This window comes from Palaemon carinicauda, chromosome 35, assembly GCF_036898095.1.
Source record: "Palaemon carinicauda isolate YSFRI2023 chromosome 35, ASM3689809v2, whole genome shotgun sequence".
Taxonomy (NCBI): domain Eukaryota; kingdom Metazoa; phylum Arthropoda; class Malacostraca; order Decapoda; family Palaemonidae; genus Palaemon; species Palaemon carinicauda.
In genome coordinates, this window is record NC_090759.1 from 14,439,956 (window position 1) to 14,461,156 (window position 21,201).

The following is a 21,201-nucleotide window of genomic DNA, read 5'->3' on the forward strand; positions in this document are numbered from 1 at the left end:
TCCCTGTCTCAGCCCCACTCTCACTGGAATCCAATCACTCACTTCATTTTCTATCCTAACAAATGCTTCACTACCTTTGTAGAAACTTTTCACTGCTTGCAACAACCTTCCACCAACTCCATATAACCTTATCATATTCCACATTGCTTCCCTATCAACTCTATCATACGTTTTCTCCAGATCCATAAACGCAACATACACCTCCTTACCTTTTGCTAAATATTTCTCGCATATCTGCCTAACTGTAAAAATCTGATTCATACAACCTCTACCTCTTCTAAAACCACCCTGTACTTCTAAGATTGCATTCTCTGTTTTATCCTTAATCCTATTAATCAGTACTCTACCATACACTTTTCCAACTACACTCTACAAACTAATACCTCTTGAATTACAACACTCATGCACATCTCCCTTACCCTTATATAGTGGTACAATACATGCACAAACCCAATCTACTGGTACCATTGACAACACAAAACACATTAAACAATCTCACCAACCATTCAAGTACAGTCACACCCCCTTCCTTCAACATCTCAGCTCTCACACCATCCATATACCAGATGCTTTTCCTACTCTCGTTTCATCTAGTGCTCTCCTCACTTCCTCTTTTGTAATCTCTCTCTCATTCTCATTTCCATCACCAGCACCTCAACACCTGTAACAGTAATTATATCTGCCTCCCTATTATCCTCGACATTCGGTAAACTTTCAAAATATTCCGCCCACCTTTTCCTTGGTGCCTCTCCTTTCAACAACCTTCCATTTCCATCTTTCACTGTCTTCAATTCTCTTCATTTCTTTCCAAAACTTCTTATTCTCTTCATATGAATGACCCAATCCCTGACCTAACCTCAGGTCAGCTGCCCTCTTTGCCTTAATTACCTTGCGCTTTACCTCCACATTTTTCTCTCTATATCTTTCATACTTCTCTACACTATTACTCTGCAACCATTCTTCAAAAGCCCTCTCTTTCTCTTCCACCTTTACCTTCACTTCTTCATTCCACCATTCATTGCTCTTCCTCATGCTTGTAACTTTAAGATTGTGAAAAATGCAAATCTGATCATCTCCAAAATTTTATGGGGGTCATCCATGACCTAAATCCATCTGTGCAATGTTGATCCAGAATCGTGATCTTGATCCGTATTACCTTATAAATTTTCATGGATTCTTCCAATGAATATCATCTATCCATTGTTGAAATTTAGTGAAAATTTGGTATGTCAATTTGTTTGGACGTAATCTTTAAAATTGTGAAAGATGCAAATTCGATCATTTCTAAAATTTAATGGGGGGGTCGTCCATGACCTAAGATCCATCTGTGGTGAAAATTTTTATTTGAGTAGTTTTGATGTAATTCTGTCTGAAGATACACAAACAAATGAATAAATAAGTAAACCAACTTAAAAACAATCTCCTTGCCAGAGATAATTAATGTCAATTCTATATTTATATTTTTTAGAAATTTTGGACAAATTATCAAATGAGGTAATGCAACTTTTTCAGCCTTATAGGTCAACAATTCACACTGCTGCACGATTCAGCATCCTTGTTATGGAGGCACTGTACATATTAGTAAGGCTACCCTTTTAAACAAGATATTTTAGTGTGGGCCAGAAATTCTTGTTAGCTATGGAGTGCTTTCAGTGATTGAGTGTATGCTATACTACTAGTTTTTAGGTTACTTAGCTGGAAGCCTGTGTGCTGAAGTGGTCAAGTTTTTTTAACTAATGGTCTTGATATTGATTTACAGGTTCTTGGATTCAACGCCAGACAGCGTAAATCATTCCTCAATGCAGTCATGCGTTATGGCATGCCACCTCAAGAAGCCTTCAATTCACAATGGTTAGCATTTAACTTTAGCCTGTCTAAATAATGGAGTTTTCAGTAATGCACAAATTAAACTTGGATTAATTGAGAGAGTCATGTCTATAAATTTTATCTTTAATTCTATGTGCATGTTGATTATTCCGAGTCAGTGTGCATTATGTACTAAATTGGTTAACTCGTTAAAATTTTATGGTTACAGGCTTGTCCGAGACCTTCGTGGAAAGAGTGAAAAATGTTTCAGAGCTTATACCAGTCTCTTTATGAGGCATTTGTGTGAACCTGGTAATGATAATGCTGAAACTTTTGCTGATGGCGTGCCCAGAGAGGGTTTGAGCCGTCAACATGTACTTACAAGAATTGGCGTAATGTCGTTAATACGCAAGAAGGTATTTTAGATTGTTGCTTTAATTTTCCATAATGAAAGAAAGCAATTTTTAACTGCTAGCATTGTATGCTATTTATAATAACTTTGAAATATGTGTATTATTCTACTGATTGTTGAATGTAGAGTTGTATTAGCTTTCATTTTCTCAAGTTAATGTGATTACTCAAAAAGTGTCGGATTTTATTGGGAGTTTTTACTTTTTATTCTGTCTTAATTACACTGCTTTTGATTTTATAGGTGTCCGAATTCGAAAATATCAATGGCCACTACTCTTTGCCCGAGGCACTCAATAAACCCATAGAGTCTGCTGACAAAAGTAATGGAACTTCTGCTTCCGGTGAGTGTTTCACAAAGTAGATACATGAAAAATGTAGAAATGTAATGGTTTACCAAGTAACAAAACTAAAGTTCACCAGGCAAAACTTCCACAAAATAATAAATTATGTTGCACCTTTATTCTTTTTAGGCACACCAGCAACAAGTGTTACTCCCTCACCAGCTCCATCTGTAAAGGGTGATGTGGAAGAAAAAGAGGAGGAAAAGAAAGAAGATAAAGAAAAAACAGAGGAGAAAGAAGAAAAAGAAGAAACAAAGCCTGAAGAGGAGAAAACAGAAACTAAAGAGGAGAAACCAACTGAAGAAGAAAAGGTTAGTAGACTTAATTATAGCAATAAATGTTTAATAACTATTAAATCATACCCTTTTAGGCTATACAGGGGAGGTAATTCACCACCCTGGCAGTGTGGATCCGATCAACATTCCGGGTAGCAATTTTAGAATATCTGGATTGGATGATTAGTGTGAACTGTAATCATTCATGCACATAATCACTTTGCAAGAACTTAAATCCATTATTATTGATGTAAGTAATGAATATGCGGGAAGAACTTCAATTTTAAAAACACAATTAAAGCTTCTTCAAGATTGGTGCGCTAAGCAGTATAGTGTGAATCTGTAATGATGACATGAAAAGTGATTGGCAGGTTCAAAATTTCCTGTAATATCCTGGATGAAGAAATGCCACTTAAATTGGTTGGTGCCCTATAGACAGACACCTGAAAATAAGTGTTTTAATAACCTGAAGGACTAAAAATTAAAACTTAGTAATGATAATTGAAGCCTCGGAAAATATTGGCTAAGGCAAGCAGAAAATCATGTCCCTTGTTGGATATTTATCTTGTGTTAATTTTTATCTGTCTTAGGGAAGTAAAAACATATGATTTATGTATAAAGTTTTTCGAAGTATGGTTTGGCTATAGTTTAAATTGTCAACCTAAAGTTTAATTTTGTATTCCAATTCCTCTAGGAAATCAGCACTGCTGCTTTTGATTGTAACTTAATTTGGTGCATAAAGATTTGTGCTTTGAATGTTTATTGAAAATTCTATTTCTGTCCAGAGATTGGTCCTTTAAACTTTTTTTTCCTTTGGTCTATAGCAGAAAGAACCTGAAGTAGAAGAAAAGAAAGAGAATGGGGAAGTTGAAGAGAAGAAAGAATCAATGGAACCACCCAAAGTTGAAACCAATGAAGAGGAAAAGAAAGAGGAGCCTGAAAAACCTGAAGTTGTTGAAGAGACTCCAAAAGAAGAAGTAAAAGAAAAAGAGAAAGAAACAGAAGCTGAAGAGGAAAATACCGAGAAGAATGAAAAGGAAGAGAAGGCAGAAGTAAAAGAAGAGCCAGAGGTAAAAGAAATCAAAGAAACTGAAGAAAAAACAGAAGAAAAGGAGGTGAGGTCTAGCTTTGTTTTATTCGAAATAATGATTTTGCTCCATTACTTTCAAGGTAATAGATATTTTGAAAGACCCAACATAGGATTTGTAATTGCGGTAAAAATCCAGAAAATTTTGCATTCTGGGTCTTTGCTTTTGAGATACTTTGCAGAATACAAGGTTAAAGAGGTTTCATTCTTTCATTTTAATGTACATGTCAATATAGAGAAAGAATAAAGTGATAAAGAATGGAGAACTATAAACTTGAAAGACTTCAGAAAACATCAAGCAAGCAAGGAAAGAATAGTATATCAATTTATTTCGATAACTAATGTTGAAAAAAAATTTCAATTAGTATAATCTTCAATTTGATTGGTGGGGTTGGGTAAGGATAGGGTCAGAACAGTATGCCTCTTCAGCATTGTTAGTGTAATAAATATCACATTTATAGCATAAGATATTAGCATTAATGCAATGTAAATAGCAAAGATGTGCTATTGCCAAATAAGTGACAACACAGTAGATTGTTTGTCAATTTAAACTCATTGTTGCACTTAGAGGAAACATGTTATAAAGAGTATTCAGTTTAGAATTAGATAATAACTTATAAAGTAAACATTGTTAGCAAATACTTTTGTGTAATTGCTAGTCAGTGGTATGATTAGATTATTCTTCATCTGGCAATCAAAATGTCTTTAGGGGTGATCCTAACTCCAACTGAGGACTTGAGACCTGGTGCATATTGTTTGTACATCAACAACTCAAAACCTTATATAACTGGACAGTTATCCAAATCTTATGCAAGTTGATGGTTTGGCAAAACTTGAGATAGTTCCAGAAACTACATGAGAATGATACTCTTTGAAAGAACTGTAACTAACAAATATAATCTGCAAAGCTGATTCAAAGATTTCTTTAGGAATTAGTAGGGTTAAACTTGACAGTAGTTTTTTCAAGTCACTGATAATTTAAGGACTTCTGTAATACTTGGGGTTCCATAAAAGGGAGATTAATTAACTGATGAACATTAAATTTTTATCATGTACTGTCATTGATTTTTAGATTATTGTAGATATGCTAATATTTTCATTTGCCTAAGACCATTTTTGATGCCTGATTAAAAGTGCAGTATTTGGAATTTCTAGAGGTATTGAAGAGTAGCTTTGATATACACAAGAATCCTTTAAGTAAGAAGTACTGCTGAAGGACAGCCTTTGTGAGCTTAGATTTAGTCTTAAAGTGGTTTGTTGAACCATTGAGAAAAAATCATTACATAACTGGATGCTTTGACCTTCTCATATTCAGGGTGAAACAAAGGCTGTGAAATCTGAGAAGAAGGAAGAAGACAAGGAATCCGAGAAGGGTGAAGGAAAAGAAAAGGAAGAAAAGGAGGGTGAGAAAGATGATGAAAAGAAGGATGGCGATAAGAAGAAGGAGATAGAGCCTGTAAGCAAAAGGAAGTTTATGTTCAACATTGCAGATGGAGGTTTCACGGAACTACACACCTTATGGCAAAATGAAGAGAAGGCTGCAGTTCCTGGGCGGGAATCTGAAATTTGGCATCGCAGGTTGTGGTTTGATTTTTATTTTTAAGCTCTCAGATTGCGCACTTGAAATACATTAGTTGTTTTATAGACTTTAAGCAAATTCTTTTATTAAAAGTTATTAGTGTAAATTAGTTCCAACATCAGGGGTTGTCTGTATTGACTGAGACCGAGTTTAGAACATGAAGAATAAAATTCATAGAGACCTTGACCTAGTAAAAAAATCCCTTTAATTGCTCAAATATTCATAAGTTATGTTTGCTGACCAAAGATATCCTCATATAATTATTGGAAAAATTTTTACAGGTTTCAAAGGTATTACTGTTATCAGTTTTCAAAATGGGTATCTAATCTAGGTACAATTTTCAAAACCCTTCTCATTTTATGGTTTAAAATTACTTGGTTGTTATAGGAGCTTTGGTTTTTTTTTTTTATCTAGATCAGTGGTTTCTAACCTTTTCCATGCATGTCTTGTGCATGTTTAAGTTAATTTTTTCAATGGGTATTTGAAAAGTCAGTCCACTTAATATGCTAACTTTGAAAAGTCATTCCACTTGACATGCTGACTTTGAAAAGTCAGTCCATTTAACATGCTGACTTTGAAAAGTAATTTCACTTGACATGCTGACTTTGAAAAGTCATGCCACTTAACATGCTAACTTTGAAAATTCATTCCACTTGACATGCTAACTTTGAAGTCATTCCACTTAACATGCTAACTTTGAAAAGTCAGTCCACTTAACATGCTAACTTTGAAGTCATTCCACTTAACATGCTAACTTTGAAAAGTCATTCCACTTAGCATGCTGACTATTTATCTAGCAACCAACTCTTCTTGTTAGATCCATTTCAACAGTACAAGACTGGGGTGTGTGCTCTCACAAGCTTAAAAGCTCAGTAGAATTGTTGAATGTATAAAATAGTACAATAAGAAGAAAGAAAAGAAAATATTAGAAACTGCTTGCTTTTACATTTGTCTTACCAGTGTATATACTTGTTATATTACCTCTGTGTAACTGCATTATTTTTTTCTTTTATTAGGCTTATCCTTAAGAATATATATGAAGATTTTATTTAATTAACAGAGCAGGGGACCACAGGTTGAGAATCAGTGTAGATGTTTGTTTATTAAAGAGTTAAGAGAAAATGACAGAATCTTCAAAAATCATTTCTGTTTTAGTAATAGGTATTGGAATTATTGATGATTAGTTTATAGCACCTCAAATCTTTTTTGATTGATTGTCATAATCATTTAGGGTACCTTTTTAATTCCAAAGATTTATGTTTACTCTGAGTGTGGTGTAAAACCATTTTATTTACATGTTGGTGGTAATTTTTTAATCAAAGATAGAGAGTGTAGTTATAATTTTTGTATTTGTTAATAATTTCCTTAACATTGTTGATTATTTACAGGCATGATTATTGGTTGTTGGCTGGTATTGTAACTCATGGATATGGTCGATGGCAGGATATCCAGAACGATATCAGATTTGCAATCATTAATGAACCTTTTAAAATGGACGTTGGTAAAGGAAACTTTTTAGAAATAAAGAATAAGTTTCTAGCCAGGAGATTCAAGGTAAAAGTTATGAGCCTTATTAATTTCCTAACAATTTTATTAATGTATTTTATTCAACCACAGAACAATTACTGAAAATTATCCCATTTATGGGGTCAACAAAATCCATATTAACTTGTCAGATTAAGCAGTACAGTACTGTAGTTGGTCGGTGACCCTAAATTTGTGGCCACTAAACCCTGGGTTGTAATCAATGCCATTCACTGCTTCCTGAATAGCCCCAAACTTCTGGATAGTAATACAGGTAGCTTAAATCATTTTGAATAGTACATTTTCTCTATGTACTTCATTCTTTTTTCATCTAATCACTTACTGATATAATGTAAGCAATGAAAAGAAAATAGTATTATGAAACTTCAAGTTTCCCTAAGTATAAAGTCATTTAAGCCAGGTAGTCTTTTCGATGTTAGGAAAATTATATAGACTATATTTCTTTTTTCCATTAGAGGAATGGTCTGCCTGGCTAGCAATAGGTTTCCCTTTTTCATGTCTTTCCTCAGAGTTATCGGGTGTTGGTAAGCACTTTTATTGACCAGTACCTTGGTTATTTAATTTTTACAAGTTAATAAGTGGTTGGTTTTCTGATGCCTAGAATATCTTGCATAAATGTCATCTAGTTTAGTTGTTTTGAAGTGAGTTTTTTTTTTCATTCTCTCCATTTCCCTTTTTGGTCTTTTTTTTTTTTTAACTTAGTTTGGATTTTGTTTGTTTATTATATAATTTTCCTTGTAAATTTTTGTCTTGAGTGCCTTCCTGTTCTTGCAGTTTGTGTTTGTATTGTCTTTTCAATTTATGATTTGTCAGCCTATTTCCCCTTTATTTTTCATACCCAAGTGTTCTAATTTTGTACTCTTGTACCCTACTGTATACTAGCAAGGCTTTCTGTGTATTTGTTTGTTACAACCCCATCAACTACATGATCAAGAAGATAATTCCACATTTGGTCAATGCAGGAATAAATATTTTTAGAATACTGATGTTTAAAATCACTTGGCAGAAAAGGCAATACTGATAGAATGAACAACATAGCTAGGATTGCATACTGAGATCAGGTTTTAAGGAATGTAATATACCTCTAAAGAGATTGGTTTCAACCTTGCTATTTCTTCCAGTTAGTTTGACAATCAGCAAAGAATGAAACTTTTGTTGTTGGAGACCCAGGGGTTCATAGGGGCTTATATAGGGTTACTGACTGCTATTTTCTGTTTTAACAGGAATGATGTGTCTTGGATTTTGTTGATCACAAAATTGAGTTTATTATTAGTTATGGGTTTGTAAGCAAAAAATGATTTCATAGATATTAGATCATAATTATCATGAATGTATGTTGCATTAGATTGTAATTTTTTTAAATGTGCTTTTCCAAAATTTGACTGATTTTTTTTTATGAGATTATTAGTCTGGTGTCAGTATTTATTTATTGAATAGTTGGATGAATTCATCATCATCTCCTCTAATGCCTGTTGATGCAAGGGGCCTCAGATAGATTTTGCCACAAAAGAAAAAAATAAGATGGATGAATTATTTCAATGATATTTCCATGAAGTTCATTTGCTAGTTTGGCCACATTTAAGGGATGACAATTCAATACTATTACAGCAGTCCCTCTAGGGAATTTATTCATCTCTAAAGATTTTTTGGTATATTTTATACTGTTTGATAGTGAAGGTAGGATGGCTCAAACTCATTATGTACCTGATTGTGCATCAAATAATTCAGCTATGCCTAACCTATCTCGGTAATATTCAAGAATGGAAGTAGTTGGTTAATTCCTGTAATTACGTATTAGATAATCAAGATAACTATTTAAGTTAACAGTCAAGTGATGTTTGTGAGGGTGTTTAGGAAACTCCTATTCAAAAACGGGTGAATAGGATTATAGATTTGTACGTTTAACAATTTAGTTAAAAAGGAAATACTGTATCAACAACTCAAGCCAAGGTGTTGGCATTAATGTCTTCCCCGTTTACTGTTTCCAGTCTAAATTTCCTTCTGAAATGAAAACAAGATTTAAAGTTATTTTACAAAAGGCTTATAGTAGCAGTATAGGCTCCCCTTTTGTTTGTTCCCCTCTTTTTTAAAAAAAAAAAGGATGCAGTTTTCAATATGGGTAATTTTCCATCATTGTGAAAAAAAATTTGTATATTGAATCCTGCCTGAATTTTTTAACCAAGCCTGCAAAAGTCATGTGCATAACATGACAAATATTTTTGCACATTATTCAGGGGTATAGCAGAAGGTTTGAATAGAGGCCCTATAATAAATTTATTTGAAAATCTTAGAATTGGGTCATGTATACAATTCCTTATTGGCATTGAAACATAATTCAGTGTCAAAGAAAATTATTTAGATGGTATTCTAGAATTTTTTAGGGGCTTAGATAAGGCAGTAACTGAACACTTAATCAGAATTAGCTCAATTTTACTGCAATAGCACACATTTTTTACTTAGATAAGCCATTTAAGTTAGTCGATCAATTCAATACTAAAACACAAAGTTAGTTTGTCTGCTTCTATAAGGGGTCCCATTTTTTTTACTTAGATAAGCCATTTAAATGAGTATTGAATCTTCCTTTTTACCAAAAGGCTTGACCCACTGCCAATAACTAGAAATTACTGCCTTGCAATTGGACTATTTAGTCAAAGGTTAAGGCCACCATCAATAACCGGGTGATGGCTGCAAGGGCATGCAATTGTAAGAACTTTGCCAAATTATTAACCATGCCTAATGTGTCGGGATAACAGTGGGAAAGAAGATTCGAAAGGAGTAATTTTCTTTATTTTGAAAAGTTGGACCTTGGATTGAATAGTGACAAGAAAAAATTTATAGCAAATATATTTAAGGTTAAATACAGTTTTGGGGTTAGGTAAATTTAAAGGGTGAACAGTTAAATTTGTAGCTGCAAGTAAACTACAAGAATGTACATACAATAGGGATATCAAGATTTGTGCATTTTAAGTTACTTTGAAAGGCAAAGGTGATATAGTTATGATTAGATGTATACTCCACTGTTGCTATACTGAGTACCACTGTCCCTCCAACCAGGGCAATCTGATATTTAGGAAATTCATTAATAATCCTTATTTTAAAGATAGAATTGTTCATTTCAATACTTGACTAAAGTTCATTCAAGTTCCCATGTACCACCCCACTCGATGGTTTCAGCTTTTCCATACCATACTGTACCTATAACATAGGTGAAGGAAGAGCCAAAATGGCAGTACTGTAGTGGAGGGGGAACCCATTTATCATGGTAACAAACTATCATCCTCTGCATCATTTCAAAAAAGGGTGGCAAACATTGTTATTAATACTAGTGTATATGACCTTCTTAACCAGGGTATGGCTACTACATCTCCCCCTATCCAAAGGACAGGGAGAGCTGAGTGTGATATATTTACATATATAGCCAGATAGAATACTTGCTCTTTATTAGATAGGGAGATGATTTTTTTTTTTTTTTTTTTTGTATGTGGCCGAGCCATTCCCATAGTGAATGGGCTGATAGACTTCAGTTAAGCATTGAAATAATCAATTTTAATATTAAATATTTAGGTTTTTCTTAATGCAAGTTATTGAAATTACCAGTGTGGCTACAAAATGATACATGTATAGTATTATAAAGAATTTCCTAATCTTAATTTTATTTTTCATTTAAGTTATTTTTGGCAATGCCTTTTGAAATTTTTGGTTATATTGAATCTAACAGATAATTACTTTTTTTTTTTAGCTACTTGAGCAGGCATTGGTTATTGAGGAACAGCTAAGAAGGGCAGCCTTCCTTAATTTACAACAAGATCCACACCATCCTGCTTGTGCTCTCAATGCAAGATTTGCAGAGGTTGAGTGTCTTGCAGAATCTCATCAACACCTCAGCAAGGAGTCTCTTGCTGGTAACAAACCAGCCAATGCTGTTCTAAATAAGGTAAGAACAAATTTAATCCTTTATATGTTGCCAAATTTGCAAAGAAGGTATTAAGCTATAATTGTCATACTAGCCTTATGTTTATAACGTTGTTCTCTCAATGTTATTAAAGTGCAAACTTCTACCCAAAAATAAAAAAATCCTGTTTTATTTCCTTGCAATAAAAGGCCTCTCCGTTTAGATATGTATCCAGTTTATATGGCAGCTATCAAGGCATTGGTACTCGTCGTTACTTTTGTCTTTTCAGTAATTTTAGTATAGTTTTGACTTTGGTTGTGAAAATATGTTGGAAACCCAATCTGGAAACTAGAGTTATTACAAGTTTACTTAGGTTAGTGTTGAACTAGACATGTCTCAGATGATTGAAGTTTATTAATGTTGGATGTTATATATCCTATCTCCTCCTTTTACTATCCCACTCCTATTAGAGTGTGGGAGTCAGCACTATGAATATTGGGGGGAGTTTTATAGAAATAAGCAGAATTTTGATTATACATTTATTATATCTTTACTTGCCTTATTTTCATAACATGACCTCCCCCATCTGCACTGACTTGTGATGTCAAAACGCTAGTGATCTGGTCTTGAGTTTGAGACTGAAAAGACAAAGGAATCATGTTGTACCTACAACTTGATAATTGTTAGCAACTGTCACATTAAATCAATACTTAAATAGAAGGGAGGCCTCTTTTACAGGGAAATGAAACTGGAAAATTTGTAATTTTAGGGTAAACATTTGAATTTACAGTTAACAGCTTCGAGATGGAAGCACGGTAAACATTGTATATAGAAATAATGTTTGTTATTGGAATTCCATATCTATTATGTGTAAACTGAACCTTTAGATTGTAATGAGTTTTATTTTGCAGGTGCTAAATCAATTGGAGGAGCTGTTGTCAGATATGAAGTCGGATGTGACCAGATTACCCGCGTCTTTGGCTCGTATTCCACCTGTTGCACAAAGGCTACAGATGTCAGAACGTTCCATCCTCTCCCGCTTGGCATCAGGTGCTGGTAATGTCGACAAGAGTGCTCAAGGGGCAGGTGAGGGGTGATATGCTGCTAGAATTAGATATGCACTATTGTTTTCTTTGTGGATTGCTAGAATTAGTGGGAAGAGAAAGTACTTACTCATCTTTGTGGTATAGAATGATACTGAGAGTCTTTATTACATATTAATCTATTTTAATATAACCTTGTCATATTTCTAGACACTTAACTTTAATTAAAAAAAAATGGAGCAAGGTGTAAATATAAAAGTTGTGCTGCTATAACAGAAGATATTAAAGTGCATTGAGAAGTGAAAGGCTATTGTGTGAGGTGAATGTCAACAGGGAAAGGTAATTAAATATTCAACTATAGAGGAATAGAAGTAGTGAGCGCTAAATTTCCTCTTTTTATTTCCTCAAAAGTACATAACTTTTTTATTTTCACTATAGCCTGTATTTAAAGTGCTTTCTGCAATGAAATGAAATGAAATGAAATGTAGCTACTGAAAATGCAAGAGGTCAATTTATCTTCTGTTAGGCAATTGTTTATTTTATGCCTATACTTTTGTTGTGTAAAGTTTCAATCTATTCCTTTCTTTTATACCCCTTATTCATTCCCATCTGATTTCTCACCCTTGATATCCAATAACAGGGTGCCACCACTTATATAAACTATTTCAACAGGATTAGTTAATGTGGTTTTTGTACCAGTACATTGATGTGTGGGCCATATATTGATTTTGTTCTCTGTTGGACCAAGGACTTGAATTACAAGATCCATGCTTGTTATGATATTAAGTCCAGGAAGCTGTCATTTGCCACTGAGGTTAATGCTAAAGATGTGCCCACTTCCTTCTCCCACAGATCTGTAAAGTAATTTTGCTAGACTAGGACATCCTCAAGTTTTACAGGATAATTTTGTTGGTCTCCTGTGTAGAAACATTTAGATTAATTTCTTGGTCTCCTTCCATTCCCCCACACTTTGTTTATTAATTTTTGCCTAGCATCATAAAAGGGTCTTGGCATGCTCAGTTTGGTAATCTTTATAGTTGGCTAGGGCACCAGCCACCTGTTGAGGTACTAGTGCTAGAGAGTTATTGGGTCCTTTAACTGGCCGGACAGTACTACATTGGATCCTTTTCTTTGGTTACGGCTCATTTTCCATTAGCCGACACATACACTGAATAGTCTTTACATATTCTCCTCTGTCCTCATACACCTGATAATACTGAGACTACCAAACAGTTTCCTTGCTCAAGGGGTTAACTACTGCAGTGTAATTGTTCAGTGGCTACTTTCCTCTTGGTAAAGGTAGAGGAGATTCTCTAGCTATGGTAAGCAGCTCTTCTAGGAGAAGGACACTCCAAAATCAAACCACTGTTCTCTGGTCTTGGATAGTTCCATAGCCTCTGTACCAGTCTTTCTCTGTCCTGTGGTAGAGTTCTCTTGCTTGAGGGTACACTTGGGCGCGCTATTCTATCTTATTTCTCTTCCTCTTGTTTTTTTTAAGTTTTTATAGTTTATATATGAAATATTTATTTTAATGTTACTGTTCTATTGTTAATTACTTTTCATGTAGTTTCCTTATTTCCCTTTAGTTTCCTTTTCTCTTTTCCTCACTGGACTATTTTCCCTGTTGGAGCCCTCGGGCTTATGGCATTCTGCTCTTCCAACTAGGGTTGTAGCTTAGCAAGTAATAATAATAATAATAACAGGTTGGTTTGACTGGGATATTCTAAATGGTAATAAAATATCTTATTAATAAGGAGTTCTTGTGAGAAACATTTTGTTTGGATATTAATGTACTACTTTTGTTCTATTAATTTTAGCAATCCCCATTTGGTTTTGGCTGATGGTTGTGTTCACCTATTGTATCATTCTAGTGTAAAATAGTCTTTGGTTTAGTCTAAATATCAGTGAAGCTAGTTTTTCATGGCTAATGGGAATTTTGTATTTGCATTTACTCAGGTAGTTCTGATGGGTTTGGTTTACACTGCATGTTGTGTGCTCTCTTTTCTTGGTGAGGGCAAAAATAATCTCATAACCAGTGCCAGCTGGCTAGTATTTTAGAATATTTATTGTAATGAAAAATCCTAGGCAAATTGATTCTTTTTGAAGCTGTTATGCCCCTGGTAAAGATGTTAGATGAGCATTTTAAATTTTGACTGTTTCAAGTTTGGAAAAAAATAGATGACACAATTGGTTTTATGAGCAAATGTTAATTAGTATAATTTAAATGTAATTATTGCATTGTCAGTCCTAAGGCTAAATGTTAAACTTTGTCAGGGGAGAATGTGAGGTGAACGCAGTGAAAATATGGGTCAAAGGCAATGGTACAGCAGTAGTTAAAATTTTGTCCAGCCTTTAGATTTTTTCCAAAATGTATTCTTAATCTCTGACTAAATATGGTTGTATTCTGATGTTAGTAGATTTTGTACCAATGTTTTCAAATATGCCAGTACTCCAAAATAGTCATTACTGTAGGGCTGTTCAGTTGTTCTTACACTTATACAAACCTTTCACCCTTTGAAATAGGGAAATGTGTTCAGTGCAGCTGGAACAGCCGTTGAATTCATTAACGAGGTAGTTAACAAAGGTGGTGAGGGCAGGTGAGTAAACTTCCCCTCATCAGAAAAGCTCCTCACTTTTGTCTGGCTGCATGTGAAGCAAGAGATTTGTAATTACCTGGGGAAGGGAGGACGCTGTAGCTGGTTTATGGTAAAACTAGCTGTGGATCCACACATGTACTTCTTTTAGGAGGCATGATTGCAAAAGCAAACTTCACCTTTTGCAAGAGTGTAGCTTGTGGCCTCCAGTGCATGGGTGGGCGTATGCCTTGAAGGGGAAGATGAGAGGTACGCCTTCTCTGGGGTCTCTTTTTTTATGGTACATTGGTAGGCGTATGCTTTGAAGGGGAAGATGAGAGGTGTGCCTTCTCTTTGGTCTCTTTTTATGGTAATGTCCAAAAAGACAGAGGAAACCTATTAACTTTTTTCTTTCCCTCATTAAGTGTGACTGCTACTGCTACTACAGCTTTTATGCATATGCCCTTACCTTGATCCCCAGAGAGTATGTAGCAGCAGCGAAGAGACCTCAGCTGTATGTTAGCTGATTTTTCAAGTAATGTGGCTTTTGGGGCTCCCCCTTGTAATCACTGCACTCCGAAGGTTGGAAACTCGCTCCTGTTGTCATGCAGACTTCCACTGGAGAGTATGACCTAAGGAAGGCTTGAGCCTCCTAAAATCGGGCATTAAGGGAGCTGGGAAAGGCTAGAGAAGTCTAGGTTAGTTAATTACTTGAGATTAAGTGGGAATGCCACTCAAGAACATTCTGGGGTTGATAGTAGTGAGCTTACTATGCTTTTACTTTTGCTTTGTTTATGAATCTAAGAAGGCATATGAATTCTCGGGCAAGGAGTGCTAGCTTAACCTGACCCGTTTTAAACCCAGGGCTAACTCCTCAAGTGTTGCCTCTTCGGGAGGACCGGACTTTCAGGGAACCCAAGGAACCAAAACAAGCAAACCAATCTGTTCCATTCCCCATACAATGTTTATAACTCTTCCAAAAGACTAAAATTGCTTGCTACAATGCCACATGCAATCACAGCAGTCTGTACAACATTTACACTTCCAAAGACTATATAAGGTGGAACCTTCAAAGTCGCAACCCTCCTCTTCTCTGGTCGTTAATTGATCCAGGTAGGAATGTTCCTCTTTTCCAGAAACATTCAGCTTCTATCCTCTCACCTTTCAGCCAGCGCCGCTGTGGCTCAAGAACCGTGGGTCAACGCCCTGGTTAGAGCTGGTGCTGCCCACCAGGCCTTTGTAGAAAGTGTTCCACCCATATGGCCATCCAGTACACCCAGGATTCTGTTGGAAAAGTCATCCTCTCCTCCACTGGACCCAAGGCAAAAATCCATGGTTCCTCCTTTGGAATCAGGTTTCTTCCTCCTCTCCCCTGAAGAGGAAACGAGGAGTACCCGAACGGCTGAACTCACCCAGGATCAAGCTGACACTAGGATGGAGGTCAAAACTAAGGCTCAGCATTGTGCCCAGTCCTCCCTGTGTAGGCTCGCACCCTCATCCATTTAGCCAAGAGTGTTTTCCTCCTAGAGAAGAGTCCTTGGCAAGTGCTTTTTGCCCCTCTCCCTCAGCAGGTGAGACTCGTAGGGAAGATTTTCTGAGACGTTCACTCTTGCAGGTTTTCTTTCCTCTTAAGGAGTTTAAGACTCTACCTAAGTCTTCAGCAAGAGCTTCAAGACCTTCACAAGATGGTACAAAGAGATAATCTCCAAATCCTGCAGTGCCATTAGCAAACGACGCCCACTCCGGGATGATTTTCCTTGGGTGGATGACCTTGATGGCGACGACAACCATCTTCCTAAAGCTTCTAATCCGAAGTTGTCGGAGGTTGACCAAAAGGAGTTAGAGTATGCCTTCTGGGAGGTCTTGGCCTGCATGATTGCCATCAATGGGTTATTTGACCCTGTGGTGGCTCCTGAAGAGGGCAGAGACATGGTCTAGGACCATGTCTACAGTTCTCAGAACCCCCCTCCCCCCAAGACCAGTGAGGCCTTGCCCTATTCTAAGGGTCTGACAAGTGTCGGTCGGAAGGCGTTCTCACAGATCACCGGCTCCTTGAGCTCCCTCGGAGCAGGCTCATCCTTGAAACTTCTGTACCCGTTAGTGCAGCATAGTAGGTAACTACGAGGTCTTCACTGAGCATCTTCCGGCACAGCCTCTAGACCACTCTTTTTAGGCACTGACCAGAGGGATCTCCATCGAGAGACTCGGGTCTTCAGGCTTCCTTCTCGGCTTCAGAGATCCTAAACTGGAAAAGGTGGCAAAATACGCCATGCAGGCTATTTCGTGGCTGGATCTCTGGTTGGGGTCAGTGGGACACCGTATGAGGACCGAGGACGGGTCCAAGGTGAGCTCAAGAAAGGCGATGGAAACCTTTCTACTATCGGGAACTCAAACCATTGAATTCTTTCCCTACCAAGTATTGAACTTGTGGGCGAACACGATTCTGCGGAGAAGGGACTCTATACAGGTAGTCGCCGACTTACGACAGAGAATGGGACCGAGAGATGCGTTGTAAGTCGATTTCGTCATATGTTGAACTAAAAAAGTGAAGTTTCCGTAGTTGTTATGATTCGGCTATCATCTTGATCAAATTTAACAATATTGTCTTGCTATCATTATTCCATTTTCTTGTTTCATAGGATATCATATTCTCTATTAATGCATATATGTATTCTACTTTTCAATTTTGGAAGCATTTTACCAGTCAAGAATTACTTAAAATTTTGTTTATCTTTGGTTATGATCAGCTGATCTGAAAGTGCCGCTACCTACCGTATCAAAATATGGTGTAGATACGAAAGGCAATTTTTTTCCATAATTTCTTATCTTATTAGAAATATCTTTATGATGAATATTACATCAGCACCAATATGTTACAGGAAATCAGTTTCCATACAGTTCGTCTTATTATTAGGTATCATGCAAAATCGTTGTAGCTCTTTTTCTGTGAGTGTGTGTGTGTGCTCGCTCGCTCTCGCAATCGCATACGGGTAGTTCATTTCTAACGCTTCCTACAGTATTCAACTTTTAGTTCAATATTAAGCCTTCATATTTCATGAGACATTAGTTGTGGTTTACTAAAGCACGTTCTTATTTTATTTTTCAATTTCTTTAGCATTTCAATAATCAACAATTACTTTTGATTTACTTTCTGGTTGGCATCAGCTGATCTCAAGGGCACGCTGTCGTATTGCGGTAATGCGCACATGTAGTATGAATAACACTAATTTATATAATTTTCTTGACATTCAAAATCTCTTCATAATGAATATTATATCGGCCAATATGTTATAGGTTATCACATTTTCCATACAGTTCGTTTATAGGCCTCATTATTAGTTATAAAAGGAATATGCACCTCTCTCTCTCTCGCTCTCTTTTTTTTTTTTTTTTTATTATTAATTCACTATTAAATCTTCATATTTCTTTGGACATTATTAGAAATTCTTAGTATTATTACTCGATGTTTCGATTATGGTGAAAGGTAATGTAACTGAACGAAATTTCTTGATTTGCCATTCGCCTTCCGCCAGAAATATGACGTCATCAGACTTTTTTTATTTTTTATTTTTTTTATTTACAGTAAGTTGTACTATTTTCATAATAACTAATACAGACCACTAAAACACTTGATATTGTTACTCAGTGTTTTGATGGGAATACTGTAATAAGATTACTCAGTAATACAATGAAAGGAAATCATTCAGTTTGCCAGCCTGCTTCCGCCAGAAATATGACGTCACAAGACACTTGAAGTAAACTTTACAAAGAATGACTTGCAAAATATATAAATAAATTTTCTTTTTTTTTTCTTGCAAGAAATAAAAAAATACTAACATACCAACCAAAAGTATTTTATTTTCATTATGTAAAAAGAAATATATTATTTTTAAGATAATATTTTTCCTATTAGTGTACTTTTAGATAAATATCGATCTATGATTAGAGATTAGCCTAAAAAAAAAAACTAGGGTAGATTCAAAGTTACGCTACGTAGTATTCATGACAACCGATACAGATCCACATGATATTTTGATAATGGAAGTACTAATACTAATCGTTAGCCTATTGGAGGGAAATCACTGTATTGCCCGGTCGCTTTCCGCCGGTGATATGACGTCACTAGACATATAATATGAACTCGACAGATATTAAAACTTTTCTTATTGTACTTTTTACTGAAAATGGATACTGTATATTATCAATAAAAGAAAATAATAATTTAATAATATAAATTAGTTTATTTCTATACAAGAAAATTATATTATATCCAAGGAAATATTCGTCCTATTAGCGTACTATTTCCGATTTACTTGTGACGTCATCACCCTGCAAAAAAACTGTCGTAAAGTCGAATCGTCATAGTCGCATAGGTCGTAAGTCGGGCATTACCTGTATTACAAAGGTTCCATCGTCAAGTTACAACGAGGTCATGAGACTGAGAAACTCATCTCTGGATGGTTTCTCCCTGTTCAGTCTGGAAGACGTTGAGCAGGCTCCAGAAAAATGGAGGAAGTCCAATCAGGACTCCTTCTTCATAGGGCCCGGACATCTCGGACCTATAGATGACCACCTCCGCAGAAGAAACAGCCGAAACCACCGATGAACAGTACAGCAGCTACAACATTTACGACAAAGGTGTCTAAGAAGCCAAGGAGTGGAAGGGCTCTAAATCCTTTCGTGGAGGGAGGAATTCTAGAGGCAGCGGCCGAGGTGGCAACAGCTAGGATGGAGATTCCTCCCATTTGTCCACCAGTAGGGGGATGCCTGCATCGCTGCTGGCATAGGTGGATGCAGCTCTGGGCCGAACCGTGGATGTTCTCCATGATTTGTTCAGGGTACCGCGTCCCGTTCACACAATCTCTCCCTCCACTGACCAACGCTTATCTATCAAGCACCTATGCGAAGGGATCTGCACAGGAGCTGGCCCTCTGGGCCAAGTACAGGCCATGTTGGAGAAGTGCACTCTCCAAGAGGTCCTCGATGAATCCCCAGGCTTCTTCAGTTGACTCTTGTGAAAAAGGATGCATACTTCCAGATCCCAATCCATTGGTCTTCATGGAAGTCTCTAAGAATCATACTAGTGTCATCTTGGGCTCACTGAATCGGCATCCATCTCCTACGATATCTGGATGGCTGGCTTATTTTAGCAGACTTGGTTGCACCCTTCTTCAACAACTAGTCAAAATTCTGAGGCTTTGCCTAGATCTAGGAATCATCATAAAACTTGAGAAATTGTCTGCTTCCCTCTCAACGACTGGTATACTTAGGTATGATCATAGACACCAATCTTTAGAAAGTCTACCTATCGGACGGTAGGGTAGTGAGACGTAGGAAGGTTGCAAAACCATTCTTCAGACTAGAACCTTCAGCTCAGAGATGGTTTTGTCTCCTGGGGCACCTATCATCCCTGGTCCGTCTATTTCTCAACGGCCGCCTCAAGATTCAATCTCTCCAATGGTCGCTAAAGTTCAACTGAAATCTGTTCCCTAGTTTGCAATTTTGTTTTCTTAAAGGCCTTGGAGTATGTGATGCCCTTCTTACAATCTCCAATGCTGTACAGAAATCCCTAATTGTGGTCAGGAAGTTCGTATAATTGACCTTGATTTTAGTGCTGCCTTTGACCGTGTTAATCATGAGGCCCTTGTTTTCTAACTCAATCAGTTGGTAGTCGGTGTGTCATTTTTAAGTAGCATCATTGTTGAATTTTTAAGTAATAGATCGCAAAGTTATTGTTGATGGGCACCATAGTGAGTATCTGGTGTTCCTCAGGGTAGTGTTCTTGGCCCATAACTTTTCATACTATATACACATGACATGTGGTTTGGCCTAGAAAACAAGCTTATTGCATATGCAGATGATGCTACTGTCTTTGCATCAATTCCATCTCCTGAATGTATTTCTGGGGTTGCTAAATCCTTTAATAGAGATCTAGCTAAAATTAGTGCATGGTGCAAATTATGTGGTATGAAGTTGACTCCTAATAAAGCTCAAGTATGATTGTAAGTAGGTCAAGGACAGAGGCTCCTCAACATTCGAATCACAGCATTGATAATGTTTCTTTAACTTTGTATGACTTGAAATTGTAGGCGTGATTCTCGACAGCAAATTTACTTGAAAAAGTCTCTTTGCTCAATCTATTCTGAAGAACTGTTTTAATTCTTTCATTCTACTTGTTTCAAATATTGTTCTCCTGTCTGGTCTTCAGCTGCTGATTCCCATCTTGATTTGTTGGACAGCAACATACGGTCTATTCAATTTCCTATTCCTGATCTAGGTTTTAATCTCTGGCACCGTTGTTCAATTAGTTCATTATGCATGTTGCATAAGATTTTTTATAATTCAGATAATCCCAGACAGTTCCATCTTGTTCGTAATACTAGGCATACAGTTAATTCTAACAGTCAGGCCTTCTCCATCATGAGGCTCAATACTACACAGTATTCTATAAGTTTTATTCCACCTGTGATCAAGTTGTGGAATGATCTTCCTAATTGGGTTGTTGAATTGGTGGAACATCAAAAGTTCAAACTTGTAGCAAATGTTTTTATATTGAACAGGCTGACATGAGTCTTTTTATAGTTTATGAAATGTCTCTTTTAATGTTAATGTTTTCTAGGTATTTTATTTTAATTGTTCATTACTACTT

The 21,201-nt window shown here is 36.2% G+C and overlaps 1 protein-coding gene across 15 annotated transcripts in view; it reads left to right on the forward strand.

Moving 5' to 3' along the window:
- The window catches only part of Mi-2 (chromodomain-helicase-DNA-binding protein Mi-2 homolog), a 97,804-nt gene that overhangs the window by 67,942 nt on the left and 8,661 nt on the right, over positions 1-21,201 (forward strand). For 12 of the 15 annotated variants that reach the window (XR_011041196.1, XM_068358757.1, XM_068358751.1 and 9 more), the window contains exons 25-33: positions 1,760-1,851; positions 2,036-2,222; positions 2,459-2,558; positions 2,688-2,869; positions 3,658-3,948; positions 5,236-5,501; positions 6,888-7,053; positions 10,784-10,978; positions 11,848-12,022. Coding sequence is in view for 14 of the 15 variants with exons in the window: in XM_068358757.1 (XP_068214858.1) it covers positions 1,760-1,851; positions 2,036-2,222; positions 2,459-2,558; positions 2,688-2,869; positions 3,658-3,948; positions 5,236-5,501; positions 6,888-7,053; positions 10,784-10,978; positions 11,848-12,022 (1,654 nt within the window). In the remaining variant the exon portion in view is untranslated. The remainder of the gene's footprint in view (positions 1-1,759; positions 1,852-2,035; positions 2,223-2,458; positions 2,559-2,687; positions 2,870-3,657; positions 3,949-5,235; positions 5,502-6,887; positions 7,054-10,783; positions 10,979-11,847; positions 12,023-21,201) is intronic. The other 3 variants (XM_068358752.1, XM_068358764.1, XM_068358765.1) reach the window with 1 other exon arrangement.